At 27.2% G+C, this 20,462-nt stretch overlaps 1 protein-coding gene across 1 annotated transcript; it reads left to right on the forward strand.

Annotated features, from left to right (window-relative positions):
• Nucleotides 1-18,941: 18,941 nt before the first annotated feature.
• Nucleotides 18,942-20,231, forward strand: LOC108562338. Its single transcript, XM_017920630.1, has 2 exons — nucleotides 18,942-19,873; nucleotides 19,908-20,231. Exon 1 carries the CDS (start codon nucleotides 19,156-19,158, stop codon nucleotides 19,807-19,809), a length of 654 nt encoding a protein of 217 aa, XP_017776119.1. The 5' UTR covers nucleotides 18,942-19,155; the 3' UTR covers nucleotides 19,810-19,873; nucleotides 19,908-20,231.
• The last annotated feature ends 231 nt before the right edge of the window (nucleotides 20,232-20,462 follow it).

The following is a 20,462-nucleotide window of genomic DNA, read 5'->3' on the forward strand; positions in this document are numbered from 1 at the left end:
TAACTTTAAAAACAGAAATTTAGCAATGAAATTGACAAGGACAAAAAATGATAGTAGTGATGATGATTTTTTTTTTAAATTTTTATAAAATAAACATGTTTAAAAAGTAATATCTTTTATTTTTTCCTAAATCTAATCAATTATATATTTATATAAATTAATTACTAACGTTATATTAAACAGAATTTATCAGATGCCACGCGAGTAACGATGTTACAAAACGCAAATAACGTTAATTAATTAATATTAATATTAATTTTAAATCAGAAATAGTTAATATTGAGTTATAGCTTATTTCCGTCTTTTATATGGATTTTGTTATGTATTTGAAATTTAGATTTGAGTAAAATCCAAAGAGCGAGAATATCGATTGATATCGATCTAACGCATGGGATTCTGATTGAAAATCTGGATGCGCTATTGTCGAAAATGTGATTTAATCGAGTTATATTCGGCATAATTCCATAAATATTCGTTACGGGACGTCGGTTCACGAGGCAATCGCCATATCCAGAGCCAGTTTACATACAAATCATGCCATTAAGAAACATAAAGGCGCGTCTCGTCTCTGGATATGGAAACGAAAACTATTAAGATTGAATTGATCAATAAAGATATAACAGACTCCGGTCATGCCTTTTCCGACCTTCCGTCTCTTCTCTTGCACACATTTTTTCACTCCGCTCATGTAATCGATATTTAATGTCACATCACATTCTTTTTTGTAATCTACGTAATGCGAATTTGCTTGTATTTATGTAATTTTTAACCATTAGTTTCTTATATTCATTACTATATGAAATTGAAAAACAATAATCAAATTGATGTTTAACTAAAGAAGATAAAATAAGTTTTTTCGAATCATTTCTAATACTCGTTACTAACCATTGGCCATTGATCAAAAAACATATACTTAAAAATACTCAAAATTGAAGAGAACCAAAGATAATTACAACATTAACTAAATAAGATAAAATAAGTTTTTTTTGGAATCATTTCTTATGCTCATTATAAACCATTAGTTTCTTACATTTATTAGTACATAAAATTTACAAACATATACTTAAAAAAACAAAATTTGAAGAAAATTAAACAGTATCAGAAACATTTCTTATACTCATTACAAACTATTAGTTATTACATAAAATCAAAAGACATATTCTTAAAAAAAATACTCAAATTTAAAAGAAGCAAAGAATATCAGTTGAAGTTACTAAACTTAAAGAAGATAAAGTAAGTTTTTTTAGAATAATTTCTTTTGCTCAATACAAATCATTACTTTCTTATATTTATGAAATCTACATGAAATCAACAATTATATACTTCAAAAAATCTAAATTTGAAGAAAACTGAACAATATCAATTCAATTTACTTATAACATTAGCTATATAAGATAACGTAAGTTGTTTCGAAAAATTTCTTATGTTCATTACAAACCATTAGTTTCTTATATTCATTATATTCAAATCTAAAGACATATACTTAAAAAATCTCAAATTCAAGAGAACTTACAAAATACTCAAATTGAAGTGAACCAAAGAATATCAGCTTAATTTACTTATAACATTAATTAAATAAGATAAATTAGTTTTTTGGAATTATTTCTTCTTATACTCATTACAAATTGTTACTTTCTTATATACATTACTACATGAAATCAGTCTTTCGATTTCAATTAACTTTACAGAATACTTATACAATACAAGCAAAAAAAAAACTAAACTAACTTTCTCATATAGATTTTCATTTTTTAAAATTTTTTGATGCGGAAAAAATTGTTTCTAATGTTGGTAACTATTATGGTTAATCGGCTGCTTCAGTATAATAATTCCGTGCAATGACCTGAGTGACTTTTCCCCAATAAATCCGCGCCATTGTTGTTGCTCGCTGACCCAGCTTTTATTTTTCGGGGAACAAGAAAATGCCCAGATTGGGGCTTTTTTCCGTCACATTACTTTAGCCCTCTCTCCCATCCCATCCTCTCTCTCTCATTCTGCTTTTCTCTCTCTATATGAACGAGCAGAGAGAATGAAATACGCAGAGAATGATACCGAGAGTGGTCATTCCGTGTGTGGGCCGCTCGCGTTTTGTAATTTATTTAATCAATTACATCCAATCTCTTACATAAATAAATTCAGCCCCAGCTCTAATAACAGGCAACAACGGTTTCGGTTGACCGAACAGCCGCATTCCACCAATGTATGTGTATGTGTTACATATATATATATACATATGTGAATGTATGTGTGTGCAGTAGGCCGGCAGCTTTTTCCAATTAGCCAGAGGGCTCCCAGCAATCCAGGAATCGGAATTAACCTTTATTAAATTCGAATTAACTCGAGTCGAAAATTGCGTTCGTCTGTGTTTACATGTTAGTAGTAGTCCCACACGAACGCAAACACACACAGACACACCCCTATACCGTGTACAGATGTGAGCGCGTGTGTGCATATAAAGTTAGAAAATGTTCGGGGGTTGAAACTGAATTATGTTTCGTTTCGTTCTAACTCTGCCCGAGAAAGGATCTCGAAATGGAGGTTGTTACATTTGGGATAGGTATGATGTAGGTGGTAGTAGTAGAAGAAGATCCTAGAGAGCTGCAACGCTCAGGTTACTCCATTTACATATTAAATTAAGAAATGAAACAAATTCTATTCCATTCCCAAAAGCAAGCTAAAACTTACAAGGGATGATTGTATTATTAGCGAAAAGTGGTGTAATTGCGACAGTTTTTGTTTTTCAGAAAAGTGCTGCACGTTCGTTAATTATTTTTTTTATCAAAACCGTAAATAAAATTTAGAAAATTATTAAATTCTTGCAAAAAAATCAGAATGTTCTTCCTTTCATTATTATTTTCTTTACATTATCAATTAATTAACAAAATAATCAATTTCAATACAAATTAATTGTAAAAACAAACATAAATATGTCAAATATCTGTTGATTTATTAAAAATATATCAAATATCGACTGAAACTAATTAATTTAATAATTTAACTAATAAATTACCAAAGTATATATAAAATTACATTCCAAATTACATAAGTAAATACGAAATTAATTTAATGATTATCATCCTTTTTTTTTTATTAAAACCCTAAATAGAATTTAGAACATTTTTGTTTACAAACCTTATTAAATCCTTGCACGAAAATCACTAGTTTCTAGCTTACATTATTTTTTTGTATGTTATTATTACTGCGTTAAATGGGGCGGAAAGGATAATAAAGAACGAGGCCCGAGGTGAGAAAAGAACGTATTTTCTTTTGGATGTCTAGACGAAAGAAGCACAGCTGTTACTGGCAACAAAAAAGTAAATGAAAGGTATATTTGAAGGAGAATTCCTGCGAAACTTTGACTTGTTTGAAGGGTAGTTTTTTTTCTTCTTTTATTACTTTACTTTATTTGTCTCAGTATATTAGAAATCAACAGTTAATTTAATACTTGTTACTCTATAAAATTATTTTTAATCTATTATTATCTATTTATCACCTATTCAAATACTGTCTCAAAAAAATCATTGCTTAACTTTCGTAAAAGATGAAATGACAATTAGAATATTAATTCAATTTAGTATATTATACAAAGATATTTGAAGATTATTTTTTTCATTTCTTTAGTTTTTTGCTTCAATAAATTAGAAATCATCAAATAATTTAATACTTGTTACATAACCAAATCATTTATATTATACTGAAATTACTATTTATTACGAGTTGATAAAGTTTCAATGACCTATTAAAATACTTTCTTCAAAAACTGTTGCTTAACTTTTGTAAGCTATCAAATGTCAATTGGAAAAAGGATGCAATTTAACGTTTAAATCAGATAAAGATATTTGAAAATGAATTCTTCATCAATTTATCAATTCATTTAATATTTCTTACACAATCAAATCACTTTTTTACACTGGAATTCCTATTCATTACGACTTGATGAAGTATCAATTATAATACTGCCTTCAAAAATTGTTGCTTAACTTTTATAAGCTGTCAAATGTCAATTATGTTAGTATATGAATGCAATTTATCGTTTGATTTAGTATATTATACAAAAATATTTGAAGATGAACTTCTGTCAACCTATGACTTGTTTCAAAGATATAATTTTTTTAGTTATTTAGTTTTTTTTGCTTCAATATATTAGAAATCATCAATTAATTTAATACTTGTTACTCAACCAAATCATTTTTTTTATACTAGAATTTCTATTCATTATGACTTGAGGAAGTATCAATCATCTATTATAATACTGCCTCCAAAATTTGTTGCTTAACTTTTGTAAGTTGGTATATGAATGCGATTTAACGTTTCTTTTAGTATATTATACAAAGATATTTGAAGATGAACTCCTTTGAATCTATGACTTGTTTCAAAGGTAGATTTTTTAATTTATTTAGCTTTTTGCTTCATATATTAGAGATCATCAATTAATTTAATACTTTGTTACTCAACCAAATCATTTTTCTTATACTGAAATTCCTATTCATTATGACTTGATGAAGTATCAATCACTTATTATAATACAGTCTCCAAAATATTATACAAATATATTTAAAAGTGAATTACTTTAAAGCTTTGACATGTTTTATTGTTGTTATCTTTTCTTCTTTAATTTGGACCAAAGATTCATTGGGAGTTTATGAAGATTTTATATTATTTTATCCATGAATGGTGTAATAACAAAGTTTATAATTAAATTGTTTTTTTTAAAGAATTACATAATTATGAGAAATTAGGGAAATATCTATGGTTTCTATATTTATTTAGATAAAGACTGAAAAACTAAATCAATGTAATTAAATACAAAAGTTAATATTTTTTAAATAATTTGGACTAAAGAAGAAACGAAAACAACAATAAAACAAGTCAAAATATTATTTATTTAACAATTTTTAATAGCACATTTAGGAACTTTATCAACTTTAATATCTTTACTCAAGCAAATCATCTTGATTCTACTATAATTCCGATTTATTGGGAATTGATGAAACATCACCCATTAAAATAATCTGTCTATAAATCGTTGTTTAACTTTTGTAAGCTGTCAGATGTCAATTAGTCAATATGTTTAATTTAATGTTCAATTTACTATAGTGATTATATATTTTGCAGTGATAAAAGAAGTAACTAAATGAAATATAATTAATTTAATGATTTAATGAAATAACCAAAAGAAAAAAATGAATATAAATTATTATATTCAAAATTACATAACTAAATACGAAGTTAATTTAATGATTTTCATCTTCCCAAAGAATTATACACCCACATAAATTACTCCCACAATCTGCTGGTATTAATCTCTTAAATGTGTGCCTTTTTTGTCGGGAAGACGAATGCCTTCAGTTGGCATTTAATTACGAACAAAATAATAATAAAAAATAAAGAAAATATATTTTTTTTAAATATAAATGCCCTCAAGTCATATTACATTTACCAAGCGCGGTTTTATTACTCGTTTTATTTTCTCCTTAATTTTAATTCCGTTTCGCAGCGGTTTCCAATCCAACGGCTTGTTGAATTCACCTTTTACTTTGAAGTCTTCCGAAGCTTTTCACAATTTTTTTCTTCCATTAGGAAAATCGGTCGTGATTGAAAAATGCGGATGTATTTGCAAAAACCAGATGCAACAACTCTGTTAATATCGATGTTTTAAAAAACAGATTTTTCTGTGTATACAAAATTTTTCCTATTCAGTTTCTCGAATGATGATAAATACTTGTTTTTAAATACAGTAATATCTCGCAGAGTGCGGATGCACTATAGTGCTAATTTGAAAATTTCAAAGAAAGTGTCAAAAACTTTTGCAAATTTTCTATGTAGAAAATTTAATATCGTATAGTGCGGCTTCCATCTGTGCGGATTCACTATGAGAGAAAATTAATCCTAAAAATTAGTACACAAAATTATTTTTCATACATAAATTATTGATTATTGTTAAAAAGTTTGGAAATTTTTTTATGCATATTTAAATATTTAATTTTTCAAATAATAAATACCTCCTTCTAAATACATAAATACCTCGCATAGTGCGGCTTCAATCAGTACGGTTTGAGCAAAACTAAATTATGAAAAAATTGTACACAACATTATTTTTTTTCATATATAAATTATTGCTAAAAAGTTTGGCAAATTTTCTATGCATATTTTAATATTTAGTTTTTCAAATGATAAATACCTCCTTCTAAATACATAAATACCTCGCATAGTGCGGCTTATTATTATTTTTTTCATACAAAAATTATTGTTTTTCTTAATAATCCAAAACTTTTACAAATTCTAATATTTAAAAATTCAGTTTCCCAAATGATAAATACTTACTTTTTAATATATAATTATAGTACGGATTCACTATAGTACTGTTTGAAAATATAAAAATAAACTACATCTCAATTCAGCAAAAGTAAATTTTAAAAAATTAACAGACAAAAATATAATTAAATGTCATAAACTTTTAATATTTTTTTATGTATATAAATATTTTTAAATTCAGTTTCCCAAATGACCAATACCTACTTATAAATACGTCATTACCTCGTATAGTGCGGATTCACTATAGTACGGTTTGAAAATATAAAAATAAACTACATCTCAATTCAGTAAAAGTAAATTTTAAAAAATTAACGCCAAAAATATAATTAAATTTCATAAACTTTTAATATTTTTTTATGTATACAAATATTTTTAAATTCAGTTTCCCAAATGATCAATACCCACTTTTTAATACATCATTACCTCATATAGTGCGGATTCACTATAGTACGGTTTGAAAATATCAAAATAAACTAAATTTCAATTCAGCACAAATAAATCCTAAAAAAGTAGTAACACAAATTTTCTATGCATACAAATATTTTAATATTCAGTTGCGTAAATAATAAATTCCTTCTTCTAAATACATCATTACCTCGTATAGTACGGATTCACTCCGTACTATTGTGAATCCGAAAGAAAATATAAAAATAAACTGAATTTTCATTGAGCACAAATAAATTCCAAAAAAATTGTAGACAAAATTATTTTTTTTTATTAATTTTCAAAACATTAAAAAAATCTTGAATGTCGAAAGGTTTTTACAAAAAAAAATTAGTTTTTAATAATTTAGTTCTTCAGTCTAAAGAAATATAGAAACCAGAGATATTTCTATAATTTCTCATAATATTATGCAATTGTATTAACAAAAATAACTTTTATAAATTACTTTCATACTATATAAAATCTATTAACAAAACTATCGATTCTATCTAGTTTAAATTCTGCTTTTGAATTCGCTCATTGTTTTACGTTTGGATGTTTAGCTCGGATTATTTACATTTCGGTCCTATTATCTGTGCATTAGCATACATTATCTGGATTCGTTCGTTTAGAAAGCCGCCCATAATTGGTTTCGCATAATAATACATTGCAATCGATATTATGTTTTTGGATAGGTGAGCTAAACCTATCCAAAAACATAAAAAACAAACACAAGCATACATTAAAACCACAGCCCTTCATCAATCCCCATCCCAAAAGACCAGAAGGTCCAGCAGCTTAGCGGTAATTCCGAGCCAGGCCATTTTAAATATTTATTTCGATCCAAAAAAATAAAAAAGAAACACACACACAGTAGAAGAAAAACGAGGGGTTTTCCAATATTTTTCTACGGTCCGAGTGCTATAATGTTGCCCACGGGCTTTTAAATGCGCTTTACATTCTTAGGAAGACCCTAACCCTCCGCTCCGGATCTATATATTTTTCCACTCCGCTCTCAAAACAAAACGCACTCTCGCATAGCTCACAACTTCTCTCACTCTCTCCCATTCTGCTGCTCCACCTACATCCCATTTCCACTCCGATCCGAATTATATATTAATCCAATTTAACGCTTATTTATGTGGATGCAAATGAATCGCTTGTAATTAGCTTTCCCGAAATGCTAATTTCCCCAATTGCAAAGACCCACTTGTACACATGTAGAAAAGAGGTGTTGTGTTTCCTTCCAGCAAAAGCCATCGAGATTTATTTGCAATTCGCGAACGCTTGTATTATTGAGTTGTATTTAAATGGATTCAACAGGCTCATTTCGCTCTACCGGTGGGAGGAAAATGAAACACTGCTAAGGAGAAGATGGAAAGAGAGGAAAAAAACAAGATCCATCGTTTGTTGGAGGGGTTGGGGGAAGAAGAAGGGTGGTTTTGGTGTTGGCTCGAAGCCGGTGTTCTACAAATGTTTCAGGGGCGTATCGATTATGGAAATGAGCACGTGCCAAGTTTACCTGAACTTTTATCACTGAGATAGTAGCACCAGGTGTGTGTGTGTATACATGTGTATATATGTATGCGAAATTGACTGTGTGTGTGTCTGCGCTCGAGAGGAAAATGAAGAAAAAGGTAACCGCTAAGTGCAATTCGCGAATAAATTGCTCGACTTCCGATAGAAAAAAAAATATAAATCGAGTGTTTCACATTTCCGAATCCGTTTTTCCACGACTGTTAACTTCGTATTTAAGTACCTTTCTTATTACCAGATGGAAAAAATTACTTTGAATCGACAACTTTCTTTTTTTCAACGTGCAATAAGTTTGCTAATTCGTTTTTTTGCAAATTGTAACTACTTAATCTCAATATGATTTCAACTGTAAATTGATTAACGTACTTTCCTTATACATTTTATCTTGCATAGCCAATATTCCGTACTATTTGAAACAGGACTAATCTAAGAACTTAAGCCGGATAAATAATTAAACCGCACAAAATGAGACAAAATTATCAGTTGTGTATTTTTTTTGTTTGTAGAATTTATTTTAATTTTGCTTTTTAAACTTTTGAAAACCTGACTGGTCGAATCCGGACTATGCGAGGTATAAACTGCATTACGGTAAATCGAAACATCTTTTGCATTGTTATAAGAAATAAATAAAATTGTTTTTTTTTTCAAATTTTTCTGTGAAAATAATAAAAAACTCAAAATTTATTTTTATATCCTAATTATTAAATTTCAAAATAATAAATTTACATTACATTTGAAACATTTATAATATATTTATATTAGAATCAAGTTTTTTTTTCACTCTCTATATATTTTCTTAGATAAACTTGGGATTACCTTTCCGATGGTTTCAACTAAAAGTTTTTGATGTAGTTTCTTGTTGGTAATATACCATTGCCGCTGCGCCTGCAATCTTTCTCAATGTTTCTGACTGGAATCGTTGAAATTCCCACAAGCGAATGCCATAAGTATAACTTAATATAACTTTATATATTGGCAACATTTTTTTTCATCTCTTCCTCTCCAGTTAATTATCTTTCATTGAATTGTTTAAATGTTTGATTGTTTCAATTCCAAATGAAAGATATAATTATTATTTACTATTTTCATTATATAAACTCAAGGGTTGGCAACTTCTTTTAAGCAATATATTATAGTTTCCGAGTTAAGAGCGTTATTTTTTATTTATTTTTTTCAACTGTGAATGAAATTTACAACCAAATAGATGAAACCACAGCAATGTAGCTTTCATATCCATTCAATTTATTATTGTTTTCGAGAAAAACATAGATTTTTCAAGCATTAATTTATATTTTATCAACTTTATACGCAAATTATAGACAAATGGTTGAAACCACAGCAATGCATGAATACTCGATCCATTACCCAAACATTCAACTTTCATATGCATCTTTTGTATCAATTCAATTTATTAATGTTTCCGAGAAAAACTTTGATTTTCAAATATATATTTATGTTTTATCAACTTTAAACGCAAATTATAGCCAAATGGATGAACCTACAGCAAAGTATGAATATTATATCCATTACCCAAACATTCAACTTTCATATGCATATTTTGTATCCATTCAATTTATTATTGTTTCCGAGTAAAACATTGATTTTTCAAACATTAATTTATATTTTATCAACTTTAAACGCAAATTATAGCCAAATGGATGAAACCACAGCAATGCGTGAATATTCGCTCCATTATCCAAACATTCATATGAATCTTTTGTATCCATTCAATTTATTATTGTTTTCGAGAAAAACTTTGATTTTTAAAACATTAATTTATATTTTATCAACTTTAAAAGCAAATTATAGCCAAATGGATGAAACCACAGCAAAGTATGAATACTCTCTCCATTACCCAAACATTCAACTTTCATATGCATCTTTTGTATCCATTCAATTTATTATTGTTTCCGAGAAAAAACATTAATGTTTCAAACATTAATTTATATTTTTTCAAATTTAAACGCCAATTATAGCCAAATGGTTGAAACCACATCAATGTATGAATACTCACTCCATTCAACAAACATTCAACTTTCATATGCATCTTTTGTATCCATTCAATTTATTATTGTTTCAGAGAAAAGAATTAATTTTTCAAACATTAATTTATATTTTATCAACTTTAGACGCAAATTGTAGCCAAATGGATGAAACCACAGCAAAGTATGAATACTCGCTTAATTCTCCAAACATTCAACTTTCATATGCATCTTTTGTATCCATTGAATTTATTATTGTTTCCGAGAAAAACATTGATTTTTCAAACATTAATTTATATTTTATCAACTTTAATAGCAAATTATAGCCGAATGGATGAAACCACAGCAATGCATGAATACTCGCTCCATTACCCAAACATTCAACTTTTATATGCATTTTTTGTATCCATTCAATTTATTCTTGTTTCCGAGAAAAACATAGATTTTTCAAACATTAATTTACATTTTATCAACTTTAAACGCAAATTGTAGCCAAATGGATGAAGCCACAGCAAAGTATAAATACACTCTTCATTCTCCAAACATCCAGCTTGTATACACATATTTTGTATCTATTGAGTCTAGTATAGTTTCTAAGCAAATCTGAAAACACTGCTTTTGCCTTTCTTTTCCATCCTTGATATAAACTATTGCAGTTTTCTTTTTTTATTTTAACAAAAACTATAAATCATGTAGTAACTTTACATAGTTTAATTCACTCCAGTTTATTATTCTTCAGTTTAATTCAAGTTACACAATATATTTTAATAACAGAATTATCAAAATAAGAAAATTATTATTTTTAATTAATAAATTATTATTTCTGTGCTAAAGTATTTATAAAATTATACTTCCAACTTCAATAAATAAATAAATTATTATAACCAATTACAGGTGCACAATATTTTAATGCATTAATCATTCACGATCCGTCAAAGTCCAATTACGTAATAAACTGCGCGTAAATAATACATAATGTTCAGTTGTTAATACAATTGCGAATGCAGGTATGAAAAATTAATTCCGAATATAAAACCGGCGAATTCATTGTTACGCCCATTCTTGTTTGCCCTGTTTTTTTTTGTATAGTTTTGTATCAAATCCAACAACGTTTCGTTGTTGTCATACACACATTGTAGCAACGCGAAATTTTGCTATCGTTGCCTATTATATCCCGTGTTGTTGCCGGTGTAAATTATTTTTTCAACCCTCTCGTCCTGCCCTTTAAATTGTCTACATTGTCTGCGCATGTATATGTATGTATGAGCACCAATTTTTTGTTGTTGTTGTTGTTGTTATTCAGTCTGTTTCTCTCGTCTACCCTTGTTTTTGTTGCGGCTGCTGCTGCTGTCGCTGTTGTTCTTCTATATTTATTTTTACTCATTTTTTGTTTGTTTCAGTCGGCGTTTTTGTTTGGCGTGTCACGGCGGCTCTTTAAATAATTTCCCCGTGGGATTCCGGGCGTCGCGACGCTCCGCCGTTTTAATAACATTCGAAAACGTGGAAAACAATTACAGATCTGATGAAAAATAATTTAGTTCCGCATCAAGATCCTAGCCTCGGATATGCCATGACAAACATGAAGGGTCGGTGGGTGGTTGGAGGTTTGGCGGTTTCTGCAAACACGGTTCGCAATCTCCGCTTTTCCTCTGCGCATTTTAATATAACAGTGTATACTTTGTTACGAAACAGCACCCACCCCCCAACAGCGTAATTTAGTCTTTAAATTTTATATTACATATCATGAAATATTTACATACATTTGCTATCTATCAGTATATTATTTACATACATTTTCTTCAGTCAAAATAATCAATTTTCATCATTTTTTTTTAATTTTGAACGCGAATTACAGCAAATAGATGAAATTACATGTGTCCCTCCCGATTTATGAACTAATTCCCTTCCAAAGGGTTGTTCGTAAGTCGAATTTGTTCGTAAGTCTGGTGGATTTAAAAAAATTCAAAATATACTTATCTTACCACACTTTATCATGGTTTTTACTTTTATTCATGTTAAATTCCTTATTAATTACTGCATAAATTTGAAGAAAAACGACAAAAGAAGAAAATGCTATTGCACACAGGTAGTACATCTTCCAAAAATATTATATTTTTTTGAAGAAATTATCACTTTTTGTTTGGAAAGTTATTTTTTGTATCTCCTTATCTCCTTGTAACAAATTAGAGCTTTTAGAATTTTGTTCGTAAGTCCGGTAGTTCGTAAGTCAGAGAATACCTGCATTTGGTATCTATTAGAATATTGTTTAAAACTTCCTCTGTCCGAAATTAGTTTCACTTCAATTTTTGTCCGAAATAGCACATTTTGTACGAAGCAAGAAAATGAGAAATTACTCAACCATTTATTGTTAATTCAAAGAGGAATCATGGGTAAATCAGACCCAACAGTTTAACATATTTTAAACTTTATTTTGATAGCGTTTTGATCACGTTTTATAGAAGTTATAAAAGTCGAACTTCGTCTTAACTTCTCATCGGTCAACAACAATTTACGAAACTTGTAACTCTGTTAATTTCTTTCTCAAACTTTTTGCACTTAAAAATATATTCTGTGAATCCCCGAAAAATGTACATGTGTAGAAAAACATTCTGGATTGATCTGTGATCAATTCTTCTGTGACCCTCCAAATATTTTGAATACATTTTTGGTCAATAATCTTAATGTGTTTCTTTTGCAGATGGGAATTATGGAAATGCTTGAAATCTGTTGATTTTAGTCTTTTTGATTACGACCATACCTCTTTTTACAAGAATCTATGATAATTATCGCATTGTTCATTTGTTTCCACATGCAAAACGTCTCAGAAGATGCAACAAATGATTCACATGCGATAATCATTACTAAATTCTTCATACTTTTGTTTGCTAAGATTTGTTGTTTTCTTTTGAATTTTGAAGTTTTAGTTATGTTACAGCGGTTATATAAATAAGAATGTGAGAATATCACTTTTGCAACAACAGCGTAAAATAAAAACGCAACGAATTTAAACAAAGTTTGGAAATCGCAAACTAAAAAAATCTAATAAATATATTAAAAGAAATTAGTTAAATTGACTATTTACAATAATCAGGACGTGAAATTGAAGTGTAGCAACTGTTTTTGGACAGAAGAAGTATTATTTAAATATTTTTTCTATAATCAGTTGTAATAGAATCTTATATTATTTTCAGATTTATTGGTGTAGTTATTAAAGAGTATAAATCATCAATGCAAATATTATCCTTGCTTTACAATGCTTAACTTTTGTCAAATAGAAACTGAATATTTCATAGATTTCAACAAAAAAAGCATTTTTTAATTATTATTTGCAATAATTTGAAGAAATTTAAATAAAATAATTATGTTTGAAGAAATATACAATTTTAATTGATTCCAACAAAGCATATTATTAAAAAAAAATATGAAAAAAATTAAATGAAATTTAAAATTGTTATGAAATTAATAATTTTCGATGAATTATATCAAATATTTTTAAATAATTATTAGTTTTAAGCTGATTTCTAACAAATTAATTTAAATAAATCGAATAAATATTTATTCAAAATTCAATCAACAAAGGTTTTCTAAATATTTTCCCATACAAATAATTATTTTTTAACCAATGTTAATTAAATAATTGACATATATAAATGAAAATAGAATTTACATTTAGACATGTTTCAATACAAGTTATTTTTTGATTATTTTTTTTTAAATATAAACAAATAATTTCCATTGGTTCATTTTAATTAAAATTTGCAATATTTAACTGTAGCATTTTTTTTATAATTAAATCGATAAATGCGGCATTGTTCATTAAGTATCAGTTAATTGAAATGTTGGCAAAATATGATTGGAAAATAAAATGTATTTATTGCCGTTTCGAAATGCTATGAATCATTGTATAAAAGTAATCATTAATAATTTACTACTAAGAATTAATTGATTTAATAAATTGTTTTCTAAACCAATTTATATAATTTGATAATTATTATTTATGAAATTATGAAAACAAACAAGAATAATATTGATTATTTCAGAAATATTTGAGAAATGCAAAATTTGTAAGTGAATGTATGAAACAATTTCAAATAATATTTTTCAAGTCATTTAGTATTTACATATTTATAAGAAATTCTATTAAAATTTGTTAATTCTAATATTATTTCAAGTGTTAATTGATTATATTGTTCTATTCTGTGTACTTATAACAGTGTAACACATGATTAGTTTCCAGTTGATTAATTGGTTACGTTTGAGCAGAGGTGACAGCAAATACCTCCCTTTATGGAATTGATGTTGACATCGATCATTGGAACTCTCCTATATATATATATATATTTTCTTTTTGGTTCATTCGTTCAATGTGCACCTGATTGTTCTGTTACATCACGTGTTTGTATTGACTGCTCGATGTATACCAAAGATATCAAGGTACAATGTCCGATGATTCAGTTTATAGAAGTCTATAAATATACATTTCATATATGTAGGACAATTTCATAATTATTATATTACGAAATAATTGAAATATGTAGTTTCTTCCGTTTTTATTAATTAGTTTTCTGTTACAATATCGCAAATCTTGTGTTTTATGTTTGAAAACATTCGAAAATTAATCAATATGTAAAAAGAAATGATGATCGAAATATTTGTTTCCTATTTAGAATTTGTAAAATATCAAAATGAAAATATCGTAGTTATAAATATTTAGAAAACTTTCAGTTTTTATTAATTACTTATCTATTCATCTGTATTAAAAGTAGCGTTTTAATAAAATTAATAGAAAGTTACGCAACATATAGCAGATTTGGATGGGTGATCGAAATGGAATTTGTAATATGATGTAAAAAGTGAAAATTAATAGATTAATAATTAGGATTTAAACATAAATAGCTTCAGAGATAAAAAATATTACAACACAATTTCAAAGAAAAACTTTCAAAAAGTTAAGCAACATGTATAACATTTGGATGGTGATTCGAATATGTTTTTCCAATTATAATTTATATTGTATTGAAATTACAAGAAAAATTTAAACCTAAATAGCGTCAGAAATAAACAAATATCACAACACAATTTGAAAGACAAACTTTCAAATAGTTAAGCATCATGTATAACATTTGGATGGTGATTGGAATATGTTTTTCCAATTAAAATTTGTATTATACTGAAAATTCTAGAGAAATTTAAACTTAAATAGATTCAGAGATAACAAATATAAGAACACAATTTCAATGACAAACTTTCAAAAGTTAAGCATCATGTATAACATTGAATGGTTTATACTAAAAGTACAAAAGAAATGAAAATCAATAAATTAAAATATAAATAAAGAAAGATATACAAATTAAATATCAGAACACATTTTTAAAGCGAATTAAATTATTGTCCATCTCGTGTCCTATATTTAAAAACATTCAAAAGTTAAGCAACATGTATAAAATTTTAATCGGTGATCGAAATAAATTAATTCCAAATCAGATTTTTTAATATAATGAAACTATTAGAGAAGTGAAAATCGATAGATAATTATGATTTCAACCTAAATAAATAAAGAGATAAACCGTACAAATCTCAACACAATTTAATTGTCCATTTTGTATTCTATATTGAAAAACTGTTGAAAGTTAAGCAATATATTTTAAATTTGTATTTTGCAATTCAAAATTTGTGGTATATTTACTTACTTTATTAAATAATTAGGGTTTAAATTTAAAGAAATAAAAATTTAACACATTTTTAAATAATTAAGAAAATAAATGTATATGACTATAATAAAATATTGGTGTTTTTTTTAACAATGTTACAATGATAATGAAGATCTTTGTTACAACCGTTGAAAAAGAATAAAAAAAGGGCGAACGTGGTCGTAAAAAAACAACTTCCAAATATTAAGCAATTCTCGTAAAAAATGGCATGTAACAACAAACATATAAATAATAAGTAAGGGTTTATTACATAAACACAATACACTATTTCTTTTATTGCACAAACCCATTGTTTTAAAAAAAGTAACAGTAATTAGAGAGAAGAATTTACCTTTTTCATAATATTATTTATGCATTTTTTTTACTTTTAGAGACAAACTTGTATATTTGTTAATTGAAAATATCATAAATTATTCAAAAAAATATATTTTTTTTTTATAATTCCATTCATAGTGGAGAATATTGATAAACGAAGAGTACATTTATCACAAATTATTGAAAAAAAATTATATAATTATTTTTACAATTTTAGATTTATTTAATTTAATTATAATTATTTAAATAATTGCAGTTAAAAATGTAGTAATTAATATAAATTGTTTCGAAAAATAAGTCTTACACTTTTGTTGTGATTTTAAAATTTGAAAGTATTAAATTAAGTGTGTTGAAATCTGTGTCATCCCTGGGAGAAATTATGTAAGAAGCAGAAAATAATTACAATAAAAAAAGTGAATGTAATATAAGGAAGAACGAATTTCGAAATACGAGTCGTCATAAAAGGGATAAAAAAGGAAATGCAGCAGCAAGACGGGTAGCGTATAATAATAAGTAAGGATAGCAAACATCCTTGGTGCTCTGTTCCTCGTTGTCCGGAATCGCGCTGTCAGAGTAAAGGGTTTAGTTTCAATCTTAAAAATAAATCCCTCTTGAGGGAAAAAGGATGCGGGGAGGAGACCGCCCGTCGCTTAGTTCGTTCTTTCCGGAAAGAGGATGTCTCATCCCTCGCAGCTCTGGAGACGTTTCGTAATTTTGCGCTCGAAAGAAGGGAGTGTTGAGATGTTTGTGGACACAACCACCCTTCTCTCTCTCTCTTCCCTTTTTCGCTGAATTATAAATTTTTCGAATTTATGAAGGCCGCAGCCGCCGCACTCTGGAACGGGGCCGTGTAATAAGCCTGAAAGGTTTATTTTTGTTGTGCGTTTTAAAAGCAGCAATGAAATTGAATTTTATATGCGGATCGGGCCAGAGCATCTAAATTTTAACACTTCATTTCCATTCTTTGTAGCAATAATTACACTTCATTGTTGAATCCACAATTTATATTCATTGCAATTCATCAAATACCATCAAATTTAATCATATCACTAATTCTCCTTACTATATACATTTGTTAAATAAATTTAAAGAAAAACCTTAAACAAATTAAACTTTTAGAAATTTTGAAAACTTAATATTTTCTTAAACAAATTTATTGACAAATTTATATGTTTCTATATGTTTATTAAATTCTATTGATGTTTCTATATATTTTTTTCGGACAATTTTGATTTTGGTTTTGAAACAAAAATTAAATATTGTCTTCAAATTAAATTAGAAAATATATATTTTATACACAAATCTTGCAACTTATTTTTTGTAAAATAAAAAATATTTCAAATACTTTCACTTTTTCAGAGACACAAAATATATAAAAGCGAAATTTGATAAAATTATTACTTTTTAAACAAATTTTATAGACTTATTGTATTTATTATTTACAAATAAATTCAATTATTGATGTTTTTATATATTTTTATAAAACAAAATATGAGAGAATTTATTTATTGAAATAATTAACACAATTTTGATTTAAACTTTTTCTTCTAAATTCAAACATTTTTCTTCCAACTTGCAAAAATTTCAATTTATGTTACAAAAACTATTTTTTTCTTATTACAAATCTAATGTTTATATATAATAGTTAGAAAAAAAAAGAAATTTTTGTTGTTTCTTATTGTAAAAATAATTTCATATATTGTACTTTTATGCTACATTATTATTATATTATATAATATTCATTGAAATGTTATTATTTAAATAAAATGTATATAAATAAAAACCAAACATACACAAAAATGTTATATAAAAGAGAAAGTAGTGCCGAATTTCCAAACAAACTTTTTTTATATTTATTTTTTTGCTCTATATATTCATATTCCCATGTGAAACGGTATCTCGGCCAGAGAACTTCGCCGGAAGTTACGTGGAAAGTTCTTAACAACTAATATAAATGCTTAGCATGCTTCAGTTCATCTAAGTATTATATGAAAAACGGTTTCTCACTCATTACTCGCCCTCCCTTAACCACCTTTGCTTTTTATTTACCGCATATCTCCCAACATTAATTACATTAAATTTAACGTTTTCCATATATATATGTATGTATGTTCTGGAAGGAAAGTTTTTGGGAACGCGGTCTCAGCTAATAAAATGAAACTTTTATTGTCGGCATATATGGAGTTTGAATATTAACGACTTTGTTTTTTCTCCTTCGTTCTTTTCCTCCTCCTTATTGAAAGTTCGCCAATCCTCCCAATTTTATTTGTCATCGCATAATTCAATCCTTCCCGCTTGCAAATAAAAAAAAACTTGGCACTGTCTTAAGCACCTAATAAATCCGCATTAGTTTTTTTATATTATGACTATTACTTACATAATTTATGAATACAATCATTTTTTCCAGTATCATCAAAATATAAATGAAAATTCAGTATTTTTCATAAGTTTTTCATAATCACTAAAATGTCCATAGAAAATCTGTATTTTTAATAAATTGTAGAAAGATATTTGATTGTAAGCAATAACAAAAATCTGAGAATTTAAAAAAAATGGACAAACTAATCTTTTATCAACAGTTTTTACCAAAAAATGTAAAGAAACAGAAATATATTTTGTACACTAACAGGTTTTTGATTCTTGTATCCGTAAAAATTCGAAAGTAAACTTGGTTTGCTTGCAAATAAAATATTCCAAAAAATAATTAATATGGTCTAATTAGAGGTAATAAAATAAAATTGAGTGCAACAAATTTCATTAACAACAACATTTGATGATTTGTTTAAAAAAAGTGCTATTAATTGATAAAAAAAAGTAGTATATATTCATTCAAGTTTTACCCTTCTTCAAGAACGTAACTCTACAAACAAAAAATGGAGAACGCAACAAGTGATTACAATTTTACATTAATGTTGGTAAACAGTAAATTACCAAATCTCTCACAAAATCAACTTAAATATTTCGCGAATAATTTAATGAGACTTACCTTGCAAGAATTTCAAAATCATATGGACAGGATGTTTAGGATTCGCCCTGACAAGCCGATAGTACAACATTTCAGGGACCTTATGGAAGTGATTTTTGAACATTTCATTGTAAAGGCAAGGGAAGTAGACCAAATACTATACAAAGATGAGACATCTTCTGAAAGCGGTGAAAGCGGTTATGATGAAAGCAGTACGTTGGGTGCGCATAGTTCAACGGTTAGGAGCAGCGAGTATACGTGTGTTTCTTTCGAGACATTTAAAAAAGGTGTTAATTTTGCCAGTACTCCTCAAAAGAAACGGAGGAGTTTTAATGATGTTTGTCCAACGGTTGAGAGCAGAGACTTTCAGATAGTTTCGTTCAAGGAATTCACAAAAGGTGTCACCATTGTCAGTAGTCCTACGAAATCAATATCAAATAAAGTCAGTAAACCGAAGAATCACAACAACGAGGGTTTATTAATAATAAGTGATAGAAATGAATGTTCTCTAAATAATTTATCAACACGCGTTAATCTTCTTGCTAGATTTTTAGAACGGTAGACTCCTATAGAAAAGTATCCTAGTGTAAATAATAGGGCGGATATATTCGCCGATTGTTCGATTGTTAATCATATTTTTTTAACTGAAATAAAAACAATTTACGATATTATTGCCAATTAATAACAGTAATAATGATAAAATTGGAAAGCAACCCTTTTTGACATAACTGAAGGGTTGATGGAAAAGAGAAATCGAAAGGCAATGTTGTTCGAAATTTTTGTGTGTCCAGTCCATATAAACTTCTTGTTAAATATTTCGAAAAAAATGTTATTTTATGTAATTATATATTAATTATTATATAAGGAAAAAAATTAAAAAAATCCAATGTTAATTACTTTGCAATAGAAGTAACAAAACTTGTATACTAAGTTTACTTGAAATGTGTTTCATGTAGTTTCATTCCTTATTTTTAATTGTATGCAAGGATGTATGATTAATGTTTTTAAAATTATATAAAAAATAACTAAATTTGAATGAATACATATTTATTTTGTTCAATTCCTAATTCCCTATAAATTACATTTGATTGTAGAAAAGTATTCTTGTGTAACGCATAGGGCGGATATATCCGCCGATCATTTGAAAAGTGTTAATATAAATTTTTAACTGAAAAAAAAGTAATTTACAAAAGATATTATTAATAATAAATAAAA

The sequence above is a fragment of the Nicrophorus vespilloides genome, unplaced genomic scaffold (assembly GCF_001412225.1).
Source record: "Nicrophorus vespilloides isolate i.1.1-1 unplaced genomic scaffold, Nicve_v1.0, whole genome shotgun sequence".
NCBI lineage: Eukaryota > Metazoa > Arthropoda > Insecta > Coleoptera > Silphidae > Nicrophorus > Nicrophorus vespilloides.

What these genes read in the sequence shown, in the direction of transcription:
- LOC108562338 (XM_017920630.1), top strand. Translation starts at nt 19,156, where the DNA reads ATGGAGAACGCAACAAGTGATTACAATTTTACATTAATGTTGGTAAAC.